The 20440-nt window shown below is 34.5% G+C and overlaps 1 protein-coding gene across 7 annotated transcripts in view; it reads left to right on the top strand.

The window, feature by feature from the left end:
* Positions 1 to 18436, top strand: part of ARL13B (ARF like GTPase 13B) — a 49548-nt gene extending 31112 nt beyond the window's left edge. For 2 of the 7 annotated variants that reach the window (XM_082766240.1, XM_082766241.1), the window contains 7 exons: positions 3909 to 4014; positions 6648 to 6850; positions 9170 to 9266; positions 9738 to 9960; positions 10429 to 10545; positions 11009 to 11077; positions 16118 to 18436. In XM_082766240.1, coding sequence (XP_082622366.1) covers positions 3909 to 4014; positions 6648 to 6850; positions 9170 to 9266; positions 9738 to 9960; positions 10429 to 10545; positions 11009 to 11077; positions 16118 to 16194 — 892 coding nt within the window. In that variant the 3' untranslated portion in view covers positions 16195 to 18436. Of the gene's footprint in view, positions 1 to 3908; positions 4015 to 6647; positions 6851 to 9169; positions 9267 to 9737; positions 9961 to 10428; positions 10546 to 11008; positions 11078 to 12853; positions 12898 to 13942; positions 14219 to 14922; positions 14994 to 16117 lie in introns of those variants that run through there. The other 5 variants (XR_014318035.1, XM_082766238.1, XM_082766236.1 and 2 more) reach the window with 5 other exon arrangements.
* Positions 18437 to 20440: the final 2004 nt, after the last annotated feature.

Genomic DNA, 20440 nt, shown 5'->3' with positions numbered 1-20440 from the left:
CTGAAGCACAAGTGTTTTAAGTGCACTAATTGCTTTCTTCTACACTGAAGCATGAAGGAAAAAGAAAGCAAGGTTGTGGATCTGTCCATACACTTACTTAAAAGGGGGAAAAAATCCAGCATTGTAGTACTCTCTATAGCAGTAAGTATCTTAATAATATTTTAATTCCTTTCATAAGTTTGCCATAAAGGCTGTAGTGGAACAGAGAGTACAACAGGAAATGTATGACCTGTGCTAAATCAGTTCTTGGGGAGCATAAGGTGGAGATTGCTATTTGGATTTTTTGCTTACCCAAATAGAGCACTTCAGCTCTAGCTGTTGAAAACAGCCCGTACTGCAACATAAGTTCTATGGAGAAAATCGAAGATAATTGACCCAAAACCAAATTGTATGCTATTCAAGTTACTCAAGGTTAAAAATCAGCAGGTACTGCAATTTATAGGGCATTAGTGTCACACTTGAACTGAACTATGCAGCTTACCAACATTTCATTCTGCTTCAGCTGTGGTTTGTGGAATGTGCAGTCCAGTAACACAGTAAACTGCAGTTATTTAATCTTGAGATGAGAAAGGAATAGGCAGTGGCAACAAAGTCTGCAATCAGAAATATTTTCTTCAATCAGGTCAAGATAGGAATTGACAGCACTACTGAGGAATGCTTTTTGAGACCAGGGAAAGTCCAATAAGATTTTCAAACTGTCACAAAGATAGGTTAAATGAAAAAATAAAGTGGAGATAATTGGATAATTATGTCCAGTCCTTTAATTGCTCTTCATGTCTTTCTTTAATTCCATTTCAGTTTTTCCCTGCTTTAGCCATGTTCAGTAGCCACACACTGGGATGATGTTAGTTGTTTTCACTGTTTGTTGAGAAGCAACAGTGCCAGAGTATCATATTTAACATGTCATTGGTTCTGTATATGAATTGTAGAACCATTAGGAAATCTCTGCACTAAATCATACAGGGTACAGAGTACAGTAGAATTAGTCTTTTTGTTGAGAAGTGAGAATGGATTATTTAAATAAGGTGGGGGCAAAGAGGGCCTTGTGCTTTTCCTAGCTCTGCATGGAAGTCAGCAAAGTTTTGATCATTGGTAGGATGTAGGAGATTTTATCCCCAAGATGGTGATAAATATGTGAACCTTTTGTACTGCAAATCATTCTTAAGACTGATGAAAATCAAGAGAAAATTGTTGTGTCTGGACATTTAAAAAAACTGTCTTTCCATGGTCTCATTTGTACACAATCCTTAAAAGGGAAGACTATTAAATTAGTGGTGACAAGCAATGTTTTTTAGAGCTGCAGATGTAACACAGATTTTTCTTTTTGTATTTTTCGGAGGTTAAAAACTCTCTCAAGAGTAAAATGATTAAGAACTGAGATTCTCATACTGCTATTCTGGAAAATGGGAAGGAATAAGTTCTTGGATCAAACTGAGTTGCTGACAAGTTCTGCTTAACGATGGAGTGAATTCCTACCACTTGTTCCCTCCCTGCAAGGAGTATGATAAATCAGAAGTACTAGCCTTGGTTGAACAGCCCCTAAAAGCCATTTCAGTTGGTGACAATGACTTGAGATTTCAGAAGAAAAACCATGACGTCTGGTTCTAAAACAATTTTCCATTGCGTTGATGGAAACCTAATGATTTGTGATTTTATCCGGAAAGTTGAATCAGAGTTCTTTTGCAATGGAAGAGTTGCTTAATTTCTGAACGTGAGCCTACTGGAATTGCTTTACTAGAGAGAAGTCAGTGCAATATTAAGGTTCCCTAATGCTATGCAATGCTTCTCTTCACAACTTTTGCACTTAATTTGGATTACAACTATTGTAGAAAGTATTACAACTATTGTAGGAAGCAAAATCAGATTGCATTTTGTGCTTATATTCCAAAATGGTTCGATGAACATTGCTTTAACACAAACAGTATTAGTTTTCATGGTGGCAAGTAATAACTTCGAACAGGAATAGTATATTGTTGTGAAACATTATTTAATGCCTTTTGGCAGTCCCTGGATATTTACCATACTAGCTTTTAATTAAAAGCAGTTAATGAGAAAGGAACAACTATATATCCTGTTGTCACCAACTGTTTTTATGAAAGGTGGGATCAACACTTAGACTTGACTCCTCTTGTGAAGTTTTGTTTATTTCTTATAAAACTCTTAGCTCCTCATGAATGTAAAATATTTCTTATATGTTAGTCCCTTTTCTGTTGCCTTTGCATAAAAATATTCTTCGGATTTCTGTCTAAACTTGCTGATTTGTTATTAACATCTGCTTACACGTGAACTCAGAAAATCATTCACCACCATGAGTGCAAGTTCTTTAAAATTTGTTCTAAGGGAATACGTCTGCTTGGTGACCATGTTCCTATATACATAGGTAAAGTACTTGTTAACACTAGTGTTAACACTTTGTTAACACTATTGTTAACACTTTTCTATACATTGTTTCATGTAGACTTGTCTTTTGCTTCTAATAATTTTATCCTTTTCTGTTGAATTTGAAATCTACAGGTATAGAATAAATTTATTAGAATGAATGCATGTTTCTGGAGAATGACTGAGATTTTAGCCTCTTTATTTTTTCCTAAAGAAATAAGGCATACACAATCCTAATGCCTATAGTCCTTCCTACCTTCCTGGATGTTGACCACCTTAAGTCTATTTTAATCAAGGAATTGAGTTTTCAGGGATTGTCGAGTCCTCTGAAAATCATTACTTGGACAGCTGAGAGAAATTCCCATCAGGGACAAGATTTCGTCTTTCTGTGAGAGGCAGTTCTATAGAGGTTTTGGCAGTTGTACTTTTCCTTACATGTAGTTTGTGATGCACTTTTTAGGGCTTTAGATCAGAAGCTTTTCCATTTTGATATCATACAAAGGAGTTGCCAGTGAAGCATTCAAAAATTAGTCTTGAGGAAGCAACTCAAATTTTTATGGTTGTACTATGGTATCACCACAAGTTTACTGAGGTGAAGAATTTAAATATTGGGATGTTTATTACACTGGACAGCAATCTTTTTAATAGTTACGGATAACAGCGTTGAAAGGAACATACATGTAATATCCTCTGTTTTCAGATCTATGTACGTATTTGAGTGTGAAATGACGAACAACATTTGCTTGGGTGGTAAGACAGATTGGTTTTGTACCATCTACAAAGCACATGTTATTGGCAATAGTGTTGGATACAGTTATGGAGTATGTAGAAAATAAATGTCATCTAGAACAGTAATCTTCCCAAAATTAAGGAGGGGTTTATGTTCTGGAGTCTTCATTGCTACCGTATTTCTAGGAAATAAGACAATAGTGGCATTTTATCATACAGAAGACTTATTTTACAAGCTATGTGTTTCATATACCTTCCTTTTCTTCTCTCCATGCAATAATAAAGAATGTCTCTTAGAGCCAGTCATGCAAATTCTGAGTTTTACTTACATATATGAAGGGCAGATTCAAAATGCTACATACCAAACTGGCAGCAGAGAAAGATTCTAGAGAGTACACAGACCTGAAATGGTCATGGAGCAGTGTTATATAGGGAAATGCACATGATTTAGGAAGCTATGATGTTCTGAACTTAGATCCATATACTCCAATAGGTTGTACTGGGTAGCTTTGGGTGTAGAGCAGGACAACCTTTTATCTCTGTCTTCTTAGCTGTAAAATAAAATTGCTTTGTCTACAGGGGCATAGTAATTACTTGATATTAGTATCTCTGATAAAAATGGTAAATGGACTAACATATTGTTTATTAAGTTGAAAGAAAAGCTAGGAAGTAAAGCTGGAACAAGACGTTTTTATTTTCTTCATTTTCCTACTTTTGTCAAAAATACAGTTTTGGAGATCTGATCTCTTTATGTGCCAGGGTGCTAAGTGTTTCTTTTATTTTGATTTTTTTTTCTTTAGGCTGGCAAATAAGCAGGACAGAGAAGGAGCTCTGTCAGAAGCAGATGTAATCGAGTCCTTATCTCTGGAAAAGCTTGTCAATGAACACAAGTGTCTATGTCAAATTGTAAGTATTTTTTTAAGATGTTTCATTTCCTTATACATACGTAATGCTTGCCAAGAGGTAGAGGATTATGCCATATAGCATAAAACAAATCTGGAGCCCTGCAATTGCAGCAAAGATACAGCACGTGTATATGTTTTGCAAATAGGTCTACTGTTCACCTTGACTGTTTCTGGATCTGTTAAAGAAATCTGTATAATGATTCTCGGTGTATACTTCCTGGTCCAGTCTGAAACCACATACAAATAATTATGTACTAATGTGGATTACAACTTTTTTAGTTAATACAGCAAGTTTAGTATAAACATTAAAAAAAAAAAAATAAAAATCTAGGAAATAAAATTTGCCGATGTCAACATTCAGGAAGAACCACTGTTCAGATACAATGTTTGTCTCATTTTTGTTGATAGCTCGAACCACCATTTAGTCTGAGCTGCTCTCTGACAAACAGTAAGAATTTAATCTAATTCCCAGCCCAGTAGTCACAGTAAGATCAGGTGTCTTAAAATAACCACATTTCAGGTGTAGAAGTCAGTGTCATGTTAAAAAAAAATAAAAATAAAAAAAAAAAATGCTTAACTTATCCAAATCAACAGTGCTTCAAGTTTTCTTTAAGCCTTTGTTTTAATCAACAAGTCTGCTAGTTTAACTATTTGTGGGCTTGGACTTCATGATATTTTTCTAATTACAACAATAAATACTTTAAAAGATGATTTGAGTTATGTTGAGACTATTAAACACCATTTGGGGACAATTTTGTAAAACTATTCCATCTGGTATCTGCGTTTTGAACTTTTTTGTTTGTTTGTTTTTAAAGTGCCTAGGGAGGGTTAAATTCCCTAGGGAGGGTTAGAAAATTCATAGGAAAATACAAAATACTATTATTTTCTCTAGAAAGTTGAGTTATAGCGGGGCCACAGCTATATTCATTGTGTTATGACTGTTTGAGGGCTTTTCTTCAGTCAGTGGACTTTGCAATAGGCATATATAGCAATCATAAAAAAAAAAAAATTAAAAATTAAGAGCTCACTTCTTTTTCGTGAGGGAGTTCTGTGGCAAAAATATTTTCTTGCAAAGCACTATCAGTAAAAACAAAAAAAGGCCTGAACTATTCTAATATGTTTTTTTCCATTACATACTCTGGCATCTTAGCTGAAAGCAGTTGTTGAGAGTCTTGCATACTTCTTCACAAAGTATGAGCTTTTTTTTTTTTTTTTTTCTTTTACAAGTTTCATTAAAGATAAACTTGGTCCCAAGGTTTTTCAGTATGATGACTCATGGGATGAATTTAAAGAGGAATTTTTAAAAGATATAAATAAAAGTAGGCCATATTTTTATTTCATCTTACTATTTTAATTGGTTTTCTTCTTTTTTTTAATTCCCTTCAAAAATATTAAAACAAATGGAATCATTTTCTCACTGTCACAGTATTAGTCAGAATGACCTTTATCTTTTCCTTTTTAAAATATATTTCTATACTTCCTATATTTCTAAACTTCTATATTTTTATATCTAAACTACAGTAACAGTAACCTTTGTGCAAACCTGGAATAAAATTGCCCCAGTGTTGTCTATTATCTTAGTTTTCTCAGATAAACAAGTTTAGTCTTCTCAGAGAAACAAGGTATTGTTGCCTATACATCTTCTCCCTGATTAGGTTCTGCTACAGAATTCTGTAGGGTTGTAAGGTGAATAACACTCATATTTGAACCTTATTTTAGGCAGTGTTGGAATGTATTAAAATGCAAGCAATGTTTGGCACTCTAGGGGGGAACATAACAGGTCAAAATTACTTTTTTCTGTTGTAAATTTTACATACCTTATCTGGCTATGCTGTAATTTAAGTGCTTGTAACTGAAGATATAATACAGGGAATTTTTAGGTGGTATGAGTTGAGAAGGAAGAAAAATTAAAGTAAAATAAAGTCATGAACATAAATCCCAAATCAATCAAATCATACAATCAGTACGAAATGTTTGTTCTTTGTTTCAAATTAACAGCTTGAAATAAGCACTTGCTTTTAATTGAGTTAAAGACCCATACAGGGTTCCAGAAGATTCTGGAAAACAGTTGTGAAGAAAACAGTTCTGAAGAGAACTAGAAAGGTCTGCTAGTCCTTTTACATGCTCTAAACATGAATCAAGCCATGTCTCTCTGGTTCCAATTAGAGCCCATTATACTTGTATTCGTGACCATGAACATGAAGAACAAATTACTCTTTTCCTATTTGCAATTTCCCATTTCTTGAGGGCTATGATAAGTTTGAAACTTCTTCTCGAGGGAAGAACCAGTCCTGTTCTTCCAGTTGTTTTCTTACCAGTTGTGTTTTCATAATTAGATTTTTTTGATTGTTCTGTTCCTCTTGATACCTTCCAGTCAACCTACGTCTTCTTTCAAGTGTTTCATCCAAGCTAGACTAAGTATTCCAAACTAATTTAGCAATGTTTTGCACCTGTCTTCCAACAGATTTGCCTAATCATGTTTCTCTTGCTTGCTGATGATAATATCGTAAAAAAAAAAGTTTTATTCTAGTCAAGATGCATAATATTGTTGTTTGGCTGGGTTCTTGTTTTTGTTTAAGTAATGTGATTAGAACTGCAAATAATTTTCCCCTTTTTTCTTCCTTGTATTTACAGGAACCTTGCTCGGCTGTCATGGGCTGTGGGAAAAAAATTGATAAATCAATAAAAAAGGGTTTATATTGGCTTCTACATATCATAGCAAAAGATTTTGATGCCTTAAATGAGCGCATCCAAAGAGACACTACTGAACAAAAAGCATATGAGGAACAAAAGAAACGAGAACGAGCTGAGCGAGTGAGAAGGATACGTGAAGAAAGGTAATTCTGTAATTTCTCCTACCTCGCTTTCCTTCTTTCTTCTCTCTCTAAAATGCTTGATTCATTTTTGTACATAAAGCTTGTGGGAACCCTGCTACGATTGGCTTACAAGCCAAGAGCCTTCATATTAGAAGTAATGACCTGAATGCTAAAGCTTTTCTTTAAGACCTACAAGTTTTTGCTTGGTTCACTCCCTTCATTATTTTTATTTTAACTCTGTGCTGGAGATGTACTATGAGTCTGTGAGTGAGAATTGTAAGACAGTTGTGGAATAAATTTGGTCTTGCCGGTATAACTTCACAGAAGGCTAACCTAAAAAATCGTATTGTCATTTATTTTTAATATGCCTTCAAGTGTGTCTTAAGATAAACTTTTATTAACTTAAATAACACTCTCTAATCCAAATGTGAATATGGAAGAGTAAATGTGAAACTTTACTCAACAGAATGCTTGATAAACTTCAGGTTATCCAGCAGGTGAGGTATGGAGGAACTTACGTTGATGCAGGGGAACCAGGGACTTGTGATTTATTTAGAGTCCTTGTAGCTCTGCAACCTACAAAGATTCCTATTAGAGACTGTTGTGAATCATTTTACTGGAGCATTATTACAAAATCCTCCAAGCACCCCTTTTTCACTGTCTGTCGTATACATGCAGAGACCTGCAAGTCTCAGTTACTGAGAAGTGCTTGTGAAGTTACTGGGGAGTATCTTGGCTTGTGCTCGTGTTGATTTGTTTTACTCCAGTCAAGTAAATAACTTAGACACTATAATTGATATGAATATGTTTTAAACACTTGGAGTTTGTCACACGCTTAATGTATGTTTAGCAAACATATAAAAATGCACATGCTGTTAGTTTGCCAGATGTCTGCGTAGACGAAGCCCTCTGACCATGTTGGCACTCTGCCATGTTGGGAGATAGAGAGAGGAGGGCTGACTGTGGAAAATGTCTCAAAGAGAATGTCTGGTAACGTGGGCATTTTCCATATATTCTGTTGCTGATCAGCAATCATGACAGTGTTCATTCACTGGAGGAATACTTGGATCTGGATTAAAGGCTTAAATTGTTTCCCAACTCATTGTGTCTTAGAAGGAAGCTAACTAGTAACTTATGATGTTTTATCATGTAGCTGAGGGATTGGCTCAGGTTTAGGAGATGGCATTTTTCTGTTTATATCAAAAAAAAAAAAATCTTACTATAAGGAACAGGTTATTCGTGATTCAAGTAGAGTTCTGTTTCATTCCATGTTCTAATAATTTCCCAGACTGCTCTATTTTGTTCAGATGTGCTTCCCTGAATATTTTCTCAAAGTGCATTTTCTCCACAACATGCTACAGTGTTAGTAGCAATCATCTTGTTCCAAATGGAAAATGAGACAGAAGTAGTGCAAGTAAATTTTAAAATAGCATTGGCCTTTTCTTCCAAGCTCCATGGTTTCATGGGTAGATCAGCTCAGTTTCGTTCCCATCTGTGCCTCTGAACAACAGCGTTACTTCCTTTCTCAGCATTTGCAGCTGTAAAATGTGTGTAACAGTGGCTTCCTGTGTGTAGGTAACATTAGATCTATTGATGATAAGTGTTTGAACATAGTATATTAATAATATATTATTTAATCCATGGTAATTGAATATTCCTTGCACAGAGATCTAGTGCATACAGAATAGCTGGTGCTGTTGCAATAACAGTATACGGAGCAGCATGCATCTTTTTGAACTTTCTCTGAGTCACTGGAACAAATAAGATTCCCTAACTGTTCCTATATGTACCGAATAGCTTGTCACGTGTTCTTCCTTCCATATATTAAGATGAGTCTAGACTTAGAAGAAATGGACGTGTATTAAAAATAGAAGGTGATGATTTAGACAGTATGGTTTCTGACAGTGTAGTTTCTTTTTAAAGTTGAACACTTAAAAATAATTGTTACAAAAGATTACCAGTGAGAGCATTTCAGCACACTATTGAACAATCAATACCTTCCAGTTACAGAAGCATTCTGTCATGTATTTGGTCCTTAGAAACTGCTTCCGTTTTCTTAATGTTTTGCCACGTAGCGGCATGTGTTTCTATCACTGACGTAACATGTATTTTTGCTTTATTTGCCTGTTGTTGTGATATTTGACAAATGTCTTTCAAAGTACAGAAGCATACTGTAAAAATCTGCTGGCATAAATTAGAGGATGAGCTAGATCACCTAATGACTGTTCTCTATTAAGTAAAATTTACAGCATGGCTTCTTCATAATTCTTTGTTCATCTTTCTCTCTCCACTTGCAAAAAAACAAACAAAAAACACAACAACAACAAAACAATAAAAAAGGGAAAGAGAAGAAGGAAGGAGTGTACCTGATGACGAGGACCCTGAACCTGGAAACTCTGAAAATCCCTTCCAGCCTATAGCGGCTGTAATCTCTGAGGTATGAGAATATGTGGAAATCTGGATCATTTTAGACCTACTACTAACAAATGTCTGAGAGGTAATGAGAAAAACGGTTCATTTGAAAGAATTGTTTTAAATCTGTACACACAAAGCCTTTTTTTTAATCTTCACAGTCTTGTTTTGTGTGCATTGAATCAGTGCTTTCATGTTATGAAAATCACCTGTTGTTGATTCAGGGGGGAAAATATAGACAAAGTAAGATAAATGTATTATAACCAAATGATTGAAAATATTTGCGAATTAAACTAGTGGATATTCAGGAGTGGAAAATATTCATGGTTTATCAGTATCCAAAAAAAAAAAAAAAAGGATATTAGGAATATAGGAATATTCTGCTTTTAAAATAACCTAAAATAACCTTCCTTTTATTAATAGTTTACTTCATTAGAAGTTGTAAAAAAATCAAAACAAGCAGACAAACATAAACATATATTGTTATTCTCATTAGAATGAAAAACAAATGGAAAAGAAGCGTTTAAGGCTGGAGACTGAAAAGGCTACTGTTGTCTCAAAATCTCAAACAGAACAGGAACAAATGGATGCGCAGCAACTGTCAAGTAGCAGTAGCCAAAAAACAAATGATGGTAGACTAGAAACATGCAATTCTACAGCTACACAGCATTTGCAGCATGAAGAAAATGAACAACAAGTCTCAGAAAGCCATGACTCAGGTAATGCTGCTTCCTTTAAATTTTTCGTTTAATGTTACTTCTCATGTAATTTTTCCCTGTGTCTGCATTACTTTTCTGGACACCATATGGCAATTAAATCTTTTGAAAAAATACAAATGCACCATTAGGTTATTGTACTGAAAAAAAACTATACTTTTAAAAAGCGTGAATTTGTTGGTTTAACTTAAATTGGATCTTTTTTTTAATCATACCCAAATTGCCATCAGTAACAAGTTAAGTTGAACTTAAGAAAATTTAGTTTCCACATATTTTTTGCTTACGTTTTGTCCTCTATAACAAAGCATGCTGTGAACATTGTACATTACACAAGCCTTTGTTGTATTGTACAAGTCTGGAGTGAAAAAGCTGATGCATCTCACCCCAACAACTGTATTAAACATGTTTAATTTAACATGTTTTCTGAATATCACTGTATGGTATGTAATGCTTTATTTCTGCTTGATATAGATAACAATAAGAAGAAAAATAAAAAAACAAAATTAAAAAGGGGCCACAGAGTGGAACCCATTAATGCAGAAGATGCTGCTCCCAAAATTCCTACACCACCACCATCTCTTCCACCAGGTAAGTGTACTACCAAACAAAATAATTGATGTCTCAGTTTGTGTTTTTTAAACATTTAAAATATTAATTTGTGAATGGCTAAACTAAAATGCCTTCATGCAGAGTTACGCTACTGAACCTTCCTCTCCGAGAAATCTTTGATGCAGTTTCACACATCATGGTCTGAACTTTCAGCAGTATTGATTTGATCCATTTCATGGGGGGAAGTTGTTATTTTCACACACGCAAAAATGTCAGACGCTAATCAATTTTTCATCAGTGAGTAGTCAAAATACCAGTATTTTTAAGGGTAGATTGGTTTATTTGAAAATTATATCATCAATATTCGTCATATATGTATAATATATTACATACTTTTCCATTTCTAAATGCTTTGAATTCTCCCAAAGGGCACGGCTTCCATACTTGTTATCAGAATCAAGTGCAGTAGTGATGTGTTTTGACTGTCTTTTTTTCCCTTTAGTTGGCTGGGGAACTCCCAAACTTAATAGACTTCGAAAACTTGAGCCTCTTGGTGAAACACATCATGCTGGTAATTTAAAATATTTTGGGTTTTGAACTTTTTTAAAGCTTTCTCCATAATTCATGCACTTTTATATTCATTTCATTCTTCATCCTTTTTTTTAATTCTTAATGCCAATATTCTTTGACTGAAAGCAACTCTTTTGCTTAGTAGAAAGCATCTTTTTGATTTTTGAAATTTTCTTTGCTTTTTTTTAGACAAAAGAATAAGTTTTCTCAGATTCCTTTGCAAAGTTTAAAGTGACATGGGATATAGAAAGCTATTTATTTGCTCAGCAGCATGCAACTAAATATAAAGTTGTATATGACAGCGTAACAGGGTCAGTTACTTTGTGTGCAAACACATTGCTTTCAAAATGAAGATGTCAAGGTATTTTTCTGCTGTTCATTTGTAGACAGCTCCTCATTATCTATTGCACTGAGGACAGGGTTTGGGTTACCTAGACTGGAAAATCTCTAAGGTGTTAAGCAGAAAGAATACTGCAGAAACACTTAGGCAGGACTGCAGAGATCCAGCTGGGCTTATTGATTTGGTTCTGCACTGAGCTGTGTGATTGTTTCCACACTGATCTTATGATCTGATCTGGAACTGCTAATTACTTCACAATGATGAACCCAAATGGGCCCTGTGTATTTCTGTGGTTTTGTGAACTGTAGCTTACCTACAGCTGAATTTGTGGTGTGTAATCTGATAGCTTATGTTGCCTCTTGAGACAGTCTACACATTCTTCTATTCTACCTACTGCTTCTGTTTATGTACAGTTCTAAAAGCATAGACTATAAGCTTTTTGTCAAGGATTTTGAGTGTTTTTTTTGTGTGTGAGAAGCAGAGCTAAGGACATGTGGGCACCCATGCATTAATTGCATTATGTTAGCAATTCCAAATAAGATACTGCAATCCCAGCTCTGAAAAGTCCAACATGAATTTGACTTCAGAATTGAGACTTCAATTTAAAACTTGGTTATTGGTCTGCCAGGAGAGATGTCAGAGGGAAAGTTTGGGATCTGTCTGGTGCTTTACTTTTGAAGAGCCATGTCCTTGAAAGTTCACAAACTGGTAGGAGAAATAGGTTTAGTAACTTTAAATGTCAAGGTTCAGTAGGTACAATATTGATTTTTCTCTTTATTGATGGCTGATATTATTTTTCGAGGACCACAGGTGATGTTTTTTCATACCACAAAGGCTGGAAGGGACACAGGTCATTTGGTCAACTCCAACTGCTCTAGCAGGGCCGTCTAGAGCAGGTTGCCCGGGACCATGTCCAGGCGGCTTCTGAATATCTCCAAGGACTCTACAGCCTCTCTGGGCAACCTGTGCTTTCTCAGTTTTAGATGAGAAAGTCTTCGTTTTTCCTTAAATTTTTATTTCTCAAATTTTGAAAAGTCAAGTGAATACGGAGACACATGGAATAGCATGAGGGGAGGATAACCAAACTAAAGCTATGGGCACACTTATGCAAATTGAACAAAGAGAACGTTAGTTCAGGAGTTTATAGAGAAAGGAGCTCAATGTTTCTGTAGTGATCCTTGAATCATTTCAAGACAGGGTTAAGTTCATGTAGGACAGCACCATGTGGACATACCTGCTGAACTTCTGAAGCAACAGAGCTTCTCAGCCAAAGGATAATAAACTCACAAATAGCCAAAAGCTGAGTAAAGAGGAATTAAAATATCTGAAATTATATATTTATTTTTCACAGGAATGTAATTAATGTGCATAAAACGTATTTTGTAGTATGTTTCTCAGAAAATTTGAATCATTAAACTATCTTGCTCTTTTTTTAAGGAGTATAGAGAAAAGAAGGCAAGAAAGAAAATCCAGATAAAGAGGTAGGGAGGGGAAGAAAGGGAACAGGTGATATATATATATATATATACACACATATATATACATACATACATACATATATATATTTTTAATCTGATCTGATTTTGTAGCAAGAGCCTGGGTAGAAAAAGGAGGACAAAAAATCTTAAGCTAGATTCCATACTCAGAGATGTGTAAGCTAGTAACCTGAGATCTGTGTTTATTTAGTTTATTTGTGAGATAGAGATGATAATTCAAGTCTTTTGAAATCTGAAGATAGAATAAATGTTGGCAGGGGAACGATCTCACGGCCAGAACAATCTATTAACCAGAGATGTAACCACTGAGGTCAGAAGAAATTTAGAGTGCTCAGAGCTTTGCAAATGAATTCAAAACATTGCCTGCACTTCTCTCAGAGATTTGCTTTCTCAGGGATTTTGTTAACTAACAGAAACAGGGTAGAGCAGCAAAATGCGCTTATTGAGATATTTCCATGTTTCTTGTCACACTTTTTACTACAAAAAATAAAATAAAATAATAATTTTCAACAACCGGCCCTTGTGGAGTTCGAATGGATTCTCTGTCCTGATGCTCTTTCAAAGACACTTCAAATTTATTTTTTTTTAAATGAATGCTGTGGAAAAGTCTTTACTTTCTGCTTACATCAGCTTTTAAACAAAAATAAATAAATAAGTAAAAGTTCTTCATTAACCTCTCTTCTTCATCTGTTTTTGAATATTGCCATTTCTGGGGGTATCCCCCCTCCTCACCTGCCCTGCCTGTCCATCCCTTGTGAAGAGCCTGTAACCATCCATCATTTTAACATTACAGTCACAAGCCTCTTCCCACCACGTTTTGTTTAGGCCAGTGGTGTTGTAGCTCTAGGACTGAGCCAAGGTTTCTAGCTTGGTTTCATGTTAATTAACACGAGTGTCTTGAAGACACAATTTTCAGTTAAAGCTTACAAGGTTTTTTTTGTTTGTTTGTTTGTTTTTTGCTTTTTTTTTTTTTTTTTTTTAATTCCTTTATCTGGAGCTTTGGTAAGGCTTTCTTCTCTGTGGTTCTCAGATTCCTCAAGACGGAAGAAGAGGTGAACTGTTTCATCCAGCAATATTGAATTCTGTTGACCTCTCTTGCTTTGTCCACCAGTTAATGGTCAAGTGTCTGTAAAGTCTTTGTGTATGGGGCAAATAAGCACCTACCTTCTTACAGACAAGGCTGAAAAAATGCAATTCCAGTCAGCTGTCCAGTGGGTGCTTGTGTCAGGGTTTAAACTAAGGTTGGTTGTGTCTGTAGGAGCAAGGAAAGAAAAAAATTATTGAACCTTTTGAAGTATTTAACTTAGTCTGCTTTTAAAATTTTAAGGAGCCTTGTTTATTCATAGAGGTTATTTTCAGGAATACTCTGAGTCCATATCCAAGAGTGCATCACTTAATCATTTGATAGTTCCTCAATGTAAAACCCTTATGCTTTAAAACAAATTCGAATTTTCCTGGATTTCTGCCAGTCCATGAAAAAACACAAGAATAGGTGTTTCTCAGAATTCATGTGCTTTCTAGTACAAGTCTTTGTTAGTTTAGGAGAGCAATTATTTGTCTGATTTTGTGTTACCTTGTTATTTTTTTATTTTTTTTTTTGGAAGTAGCACAGAGAAGTTGTACTGACATTGCTGCTGAAATATATAAAATGAGCGTGGTGTGAGGTTAAAACAGCATACAAAGGTCTGGTTTTTAATGCTAGATGTTCTTAGTTGTAAATCTGTCTTAATGATTTAATGTGCAAACTGAAAAATGTGTTAGTGATAGGGTTATTTAGTATATATATTGAGTCATTTTTGTGTCATTCTTAGCAGAGAACATTATGTTGGATGTTTAGGCAGAGTTAACAGGCCGTCAATTCTATAAATCTTTAATTACACAATTATTTTCACTAAACACTGCAATTTTTTCAGTCATGGTAATGATTCTAGCACAACACTTGGTAGTAAGTGCCTATTTATTGTCACTGGAGGATACATTTGCAAGAATGATGAACTTCTCTTATTATAGGAACTAAAATTGTCTGCCAGTTGTAAAGCTGTGTGCCAGACCTCAAGAAGCTGACTAATAAAGCATCCATTGTACAGGTTTTCATTTACCCGAAAATTATTTGTTCCACTGTTGCTTTTTGCATGCTGCTGTAACATTGACCTAGCTGAAGTCAAAGGATTACAACAGCATGAAAGTATTACCATTTTACTGATTAAATGTTAGGATAACTAAAATAGTTATCCTACATATGCGTACACATGTTCTCGTAAGAGCAATGAGATCCAACTTGCTTGCTTTTGTTAACTTTAGCTCAGAGATGTGGTTTCAATGTAAGTTATTCTCAATATAGATCAAGTGTAATATAGCTTTTCTTAGAAAAATAAGATTTATTAACCGTAAATTTTGATGGCACATTGTTGAAGCTTTGTTGAGGAGGAGATTGTCCACATAACGGAAATTGAAATTTGAATGCTTCAAAAAGCTGCTTTTAATTTTTCTTGATTTCTATCTGCTTCCTCTTACCATCTTTCTTGATTTTTTTTTTTTTTTTTTTTGTCCATGTGTGTGTGAAATGCATTATGTGTACCGCTCTGCATGTTTGTTTTCTTTTTTCTTTCATGTCACTAGCAAATGTTTGAGGATACTTACTTTCTTCTGGTATGTTTAATAACTTTTCCTTGAACATTTTTCCTACTTTAAATTACTTTATTAGCAGCAAGAGATACCTGTTATACCTCTATCTAAAATTTCATAATGTAGTTATTCAAGAAAGTTCGTATGGCTATCAAGGTTAGATGTCATGCAAAAATAATAGCAAAATTTTGGATGCTGCCTAACATTATCACTTAAAAGTTTATTGCAATGCGTTATTTACTACATCAGCATTCAAATTTTTATATTTCATTTTCTCAATTGTTGTTTGTAAGCTTTGTATGTTTCATATATTTCGTGATGTTTGTAGGTTATTCTGGACGTAATTTTGCAAATGCTGATGCATGTATAACAAAATGTAATTAAATGCTGGTTTGGCCAATGTACCTCTAGACATTAGCACTAGGCCTGAAAGTTGCTTTGTAGGAATTAGCTCTAAAATAGTAGGCTACCTAGCTTTCATTAATAAAACAAGAACTTACTGTATTTAAACAGCCTCTTAAGCAAGGGAGATGGAAAATTACAGTTTACTGTGTTTTTGTTTCTGGCATTTCTTATACAGATTTCTATGGAAAGCCTCTGCCCCCACTGACTGTACGCCAAAGACCCAACAGTGATACGCACGACATCATCGCTTAACTGGATCATAGATAACATCTAAAACATGTGGTCAAGAAATTATATTAGAAATGGGTTTTGCCCTTAAAGGAAAATTAAAAATAATAATAATAAAAAAGACAGTCTAGCAGCTTCTTGCAAAATAATAAGTTGGTAACGACTAAACGTGGAGTTCATTCTATCGTACTTGGTTGATCAGACTTCCTTTTACTTTTCACATCACCAGCTCTTCTTCAGGATTTAGAGTGAGTGCAAGAAAGGTCTGAGTGTCCATAGAAGCTCCTATGAACGTGGTATGGAATATGTGTTGGGTTTACGTGTGAAAATACATAAACTGCTGTCTTTCTTCAGCTGTAAACCTGAAGAAAAATACTTTCAAGACCGCGATATGGGATTGTATGTTCTCATCAAGACCTTTCAGCAGGTGCTGTGCAGTGATTGGTATTTTTGCAGCTACTAAATAGTTCTAAAGCATTTTATAAGATTCATGTATGTTAGGGTGAATATAGGCAGGTTATGCAACAAATACTGAGTATATTTTTTTAACTTTTGTAAAACTATTTGAAAATTTGAGTGGATGTGCATACCTACTACCAATAAGATGATACCTAGAAAGCATTGGAAAGCTGATAGCCAAATACATGCAAGTAGAACATGTTTGACTTTCACATATTTCTTGCAGTAGCAATACCTCTTATTAAGGATTACATTACCAGAAGCATATTTCCTGTCAGTCTGAAGGGGGGGCGGAAGGTACAAAAGGGAAGTTTAAGGTAAATACATTTTATACAAAATTATGCTATTTGAACTGTCTGAAAGTTTTCTTATGCATTGTTTTCTTAGTTTTGTTAACTGAGTTGGGTATAGGTAATAAATTCAGTTTGAAAAAGAGCTGAATGTTGTATTGTCTACTATGGCATATAATAAAATTGCACATAGTGAAAGTTTTGCACTAATTCAGCCATCAGTTCTGATGGAAAACTGAATCATCCAATATGCATATGAACTCCAGCACTTTTTAATCTCATCAGTACTAAAATGCCATCTTGAAATCAAAACAAAACAAAACCAACTGAATTTTAAGGAGTTATATAATACTTCTATGTAGTGTTTTAATTTTACATTTAAAAAAAAATACAATACAAGGGATAGGTAAAACGGGTTAGAATTGGATGTATTCTTATTTATATTATGTATATGATGTTTTTCTTCTTACATTGGAGACAATCATTGGTATATTGTGTAAAGGTATGTAGTTATGCCACTTAATTACAGCAAGGATGAAACCACCATTCAAAGGTTTTTTGAAGAAGCGCTATTTGATTTTCTATTACAGTGTCTTCCATCATGTGATATTAACAAATGATTTTAGTAGAAGTTAAATAAATGCCATGGTTATATTAATCACTTCGACATTAGAAATCTTTGTCACATAACCCTTAGGTCAATGAGTTACACAAATATAAACATATTAATTGAATATACTAATTGAAATGACAAGATTAAGATTTTTTAAATTATGAGTGGAAAACATGATCAGACTTAAGAATATTAAGTTTGAAGTGGGTAGAGAGAAATATTCCAAGCTTGCAAATTTAATATAAAGATGAAACAATTTTATGTAACTGTCAGTATGGGAGTACTTTGTTGTATTCTAGAAGTGCAACGTGATTTGGTTTGATTATTCTCAGGATTTAGTCATTTTCACTTAAAACAAACATGATGATTAAGGAGGGGAGTGTGGGGGGGGGGGATTGCATGTAAGTTTACATGTACAATCCCAGTGTTATTATTTTTGACTGCATTGCCACCTACGTGTTTTGGCTTAAAGGCTGAATTTTGCTGACTTTTTTTTTTTTTTTTTTTTTTTTTTAAACAGCTTTAGTTTCTAGAAATGTATTACCCTTTTACTTTAACACTAATCCAAAATAAATTAATAGAAGTCTATTAAAAATGAAGCTAAATACTGCTGTGGAAACAAAAATTGAGAAACTGAAATGTAAACTGTTGTTACTTATGTGTGAAATGTGTATTAAGCGTGTTGTGTGGACACATCAGTTTTGTTTCTGCTTTTAAAGTAAATTTGTACCAATATATGACTTAAGTACTAAAATTTTTTTCATACAAGTTTGTTTATGAATATGCTTTGTAATTATTTACTACAGTAGCTTTTTTTAGTACTTTATGTTACCTTGACTTTTTATTTGCTCATGTTTACATTTATGTATTGAATAAAACTAATGCACAGTATCAATCTTGCCCATATTATCATAAATTTCCCTTTTTTAAGCAAGTATAATCATAAGTGGTTAATGTCTACAAGTCTCACATTGCTATCATGTACAAAATAGATACCCTATAGATGGAATCTTTGCATATTTTGACAAATGCAGTTTGGTCAAGTTGAGAATATCATGATAGATTGACATTAGGATATATGTATTTGTATACATTTAACTTCTATGATAGCATACCTAACACATGAGAAGGTAAGTTGAAATTTCATTATATTTTAATTGTCAGTGACCTCATTTTCAAAATGCACCAGTACATGCAACTAAGAATATTTCTACTTAATGAATGGTAAGCATACAGAAATACGCTGCGTAAGCAGAACACTCTGCATTGTGTCTGTGCAACATTTTAAGTACATTTGAAATACTTTGTTCAGAATGTAAGTTACATCTATCTTCTGAGGTAAGGAACAGTAACTTTCCTAAGCTGAATTAGTCTGAAAAAGTAACCAGTGCTTCCAAGAAAGTTATTCTCACCGTCATATTCCTATTTAGCCAAAACCTAGAACCCACGGAAAGGTCAAAATTTAAAATTTTAAAGAGGGACCCTACTTAAAGTCTTAAAATAGAGAATAGTAACTGTAGCTAACCGAAAAGGTAGGTATGTTTGATATATGTTAGAATTAGCTTCGTGTCTGTGCCATCGTCTCTCTATTTAACTAATTCACAGTAAGTGAGGGACATGCCTACTGAGGTGGAGCAAAAGTACTGCGATTTTAGTGTTTAGATAATCTTGCAAGATTTGTATTTCAGTCCCGCAGTACTGAATGCTTTAAAGGAATTGCCTGCAATAGAAAGCTGATGCATGCTTTCTAAGAGTCCTCTTGTGAGCCCTAGTTGTGAGGATCAAGACAGAAGGAACACTTCTGCTATTCACCAAAGCACTGGTGAGCTGAATGTAGCCAGCAAACCTTAGGCACATAAATAGCCTCACTGGCTATCTACAGGCCTTGGAAGCCTGTCCTGTAGCAGGCTCTAAACCCCTGTTAGATCACTTTCTAGGCTATGACTTTTGCATGGGTTTTATAAAGGACATGGGCTTTTTTTTTTCCTTTGAACTCAACTCTCCAGATTGTCTGGAGGTGCATCTATCACTTAAAATTGGATTTCTTAGTTTTGCTGTGGTAGCCAGTGTTTATCCTGAGAGTAGTTACTTTCAGATACTGTGATACCACACACTATGTGGTACCACACAGTTCTGAATAATGGACAGTAACAAAATGGACAGTAACAAAAGCAATGTTTCCTTTTGTAAAATAACATTCAGCCACTGTTTATTTTTTCACTCACATATTGCAAAATGTAATTAAAAGCATAGTACTGCAATTTCAGGATGCTATTCCGAACACAGCAGCACTGCTCATTAGCTTTCTAGCCTCTGGAACTGATCCAAGTTAGTGTTTCTGTTACTTTGAACAGAACATATCCCATGGTATTTCAACAGACGCATCCTTTAATGAAGAAGGTACTAAAATTTAAAAGTGAGTGAAGTTTGGAGTCAAATTTATACTAGGACAGAGGAACTCCTCCCCTTCCCCCCACTATTCAGATAAACCATTATTCTCTTACCCAGTATGACTGGCAACTCTTACGTAATAACAAAACCCATGCTTTTCACAAAATTTTAGAGAACTGATTAGCAAGTAAGTGTGTATTCCTGGGTGAATATGAATTTAACATCTTCAAGTTCTCTTTGTGTTGGGCTAGTGGAAGGATTGAGACAGCAGGGAAAGCAGAGTGAGTGTAATAAGGTTAGACTTGTGAAGATCAACAAAGCCAATGGAGACCTGGGTAGGATAGCGAAATAATGATTCACTGGTAAGTAACAAGATAACAGACTGAAGGACTGGGGAAGAGCGGCAGACTCAGTTTTTTTTTTTTAACTGTTTACATACACTTAAAATTTCTTTACATTTCTTTTGTTTACATACACTTAAAATTTTTTTAGAATGGGGTAATTTTTGTCCTCTATA

This window comes from Aythya marila, assembly GCF_965140915.1.
Source record: "Aythya marila genome assembly, chromosome: 1".
NCBI classification, from domain to species: Eukaryota; Metazoa; Chordata; class Aves; order Anseriformes; family Anatidae; genus Aythya; species Aythya marila.
This window is presented reverse-complemented; position numbering and strand designations above follow the sequence as displayed.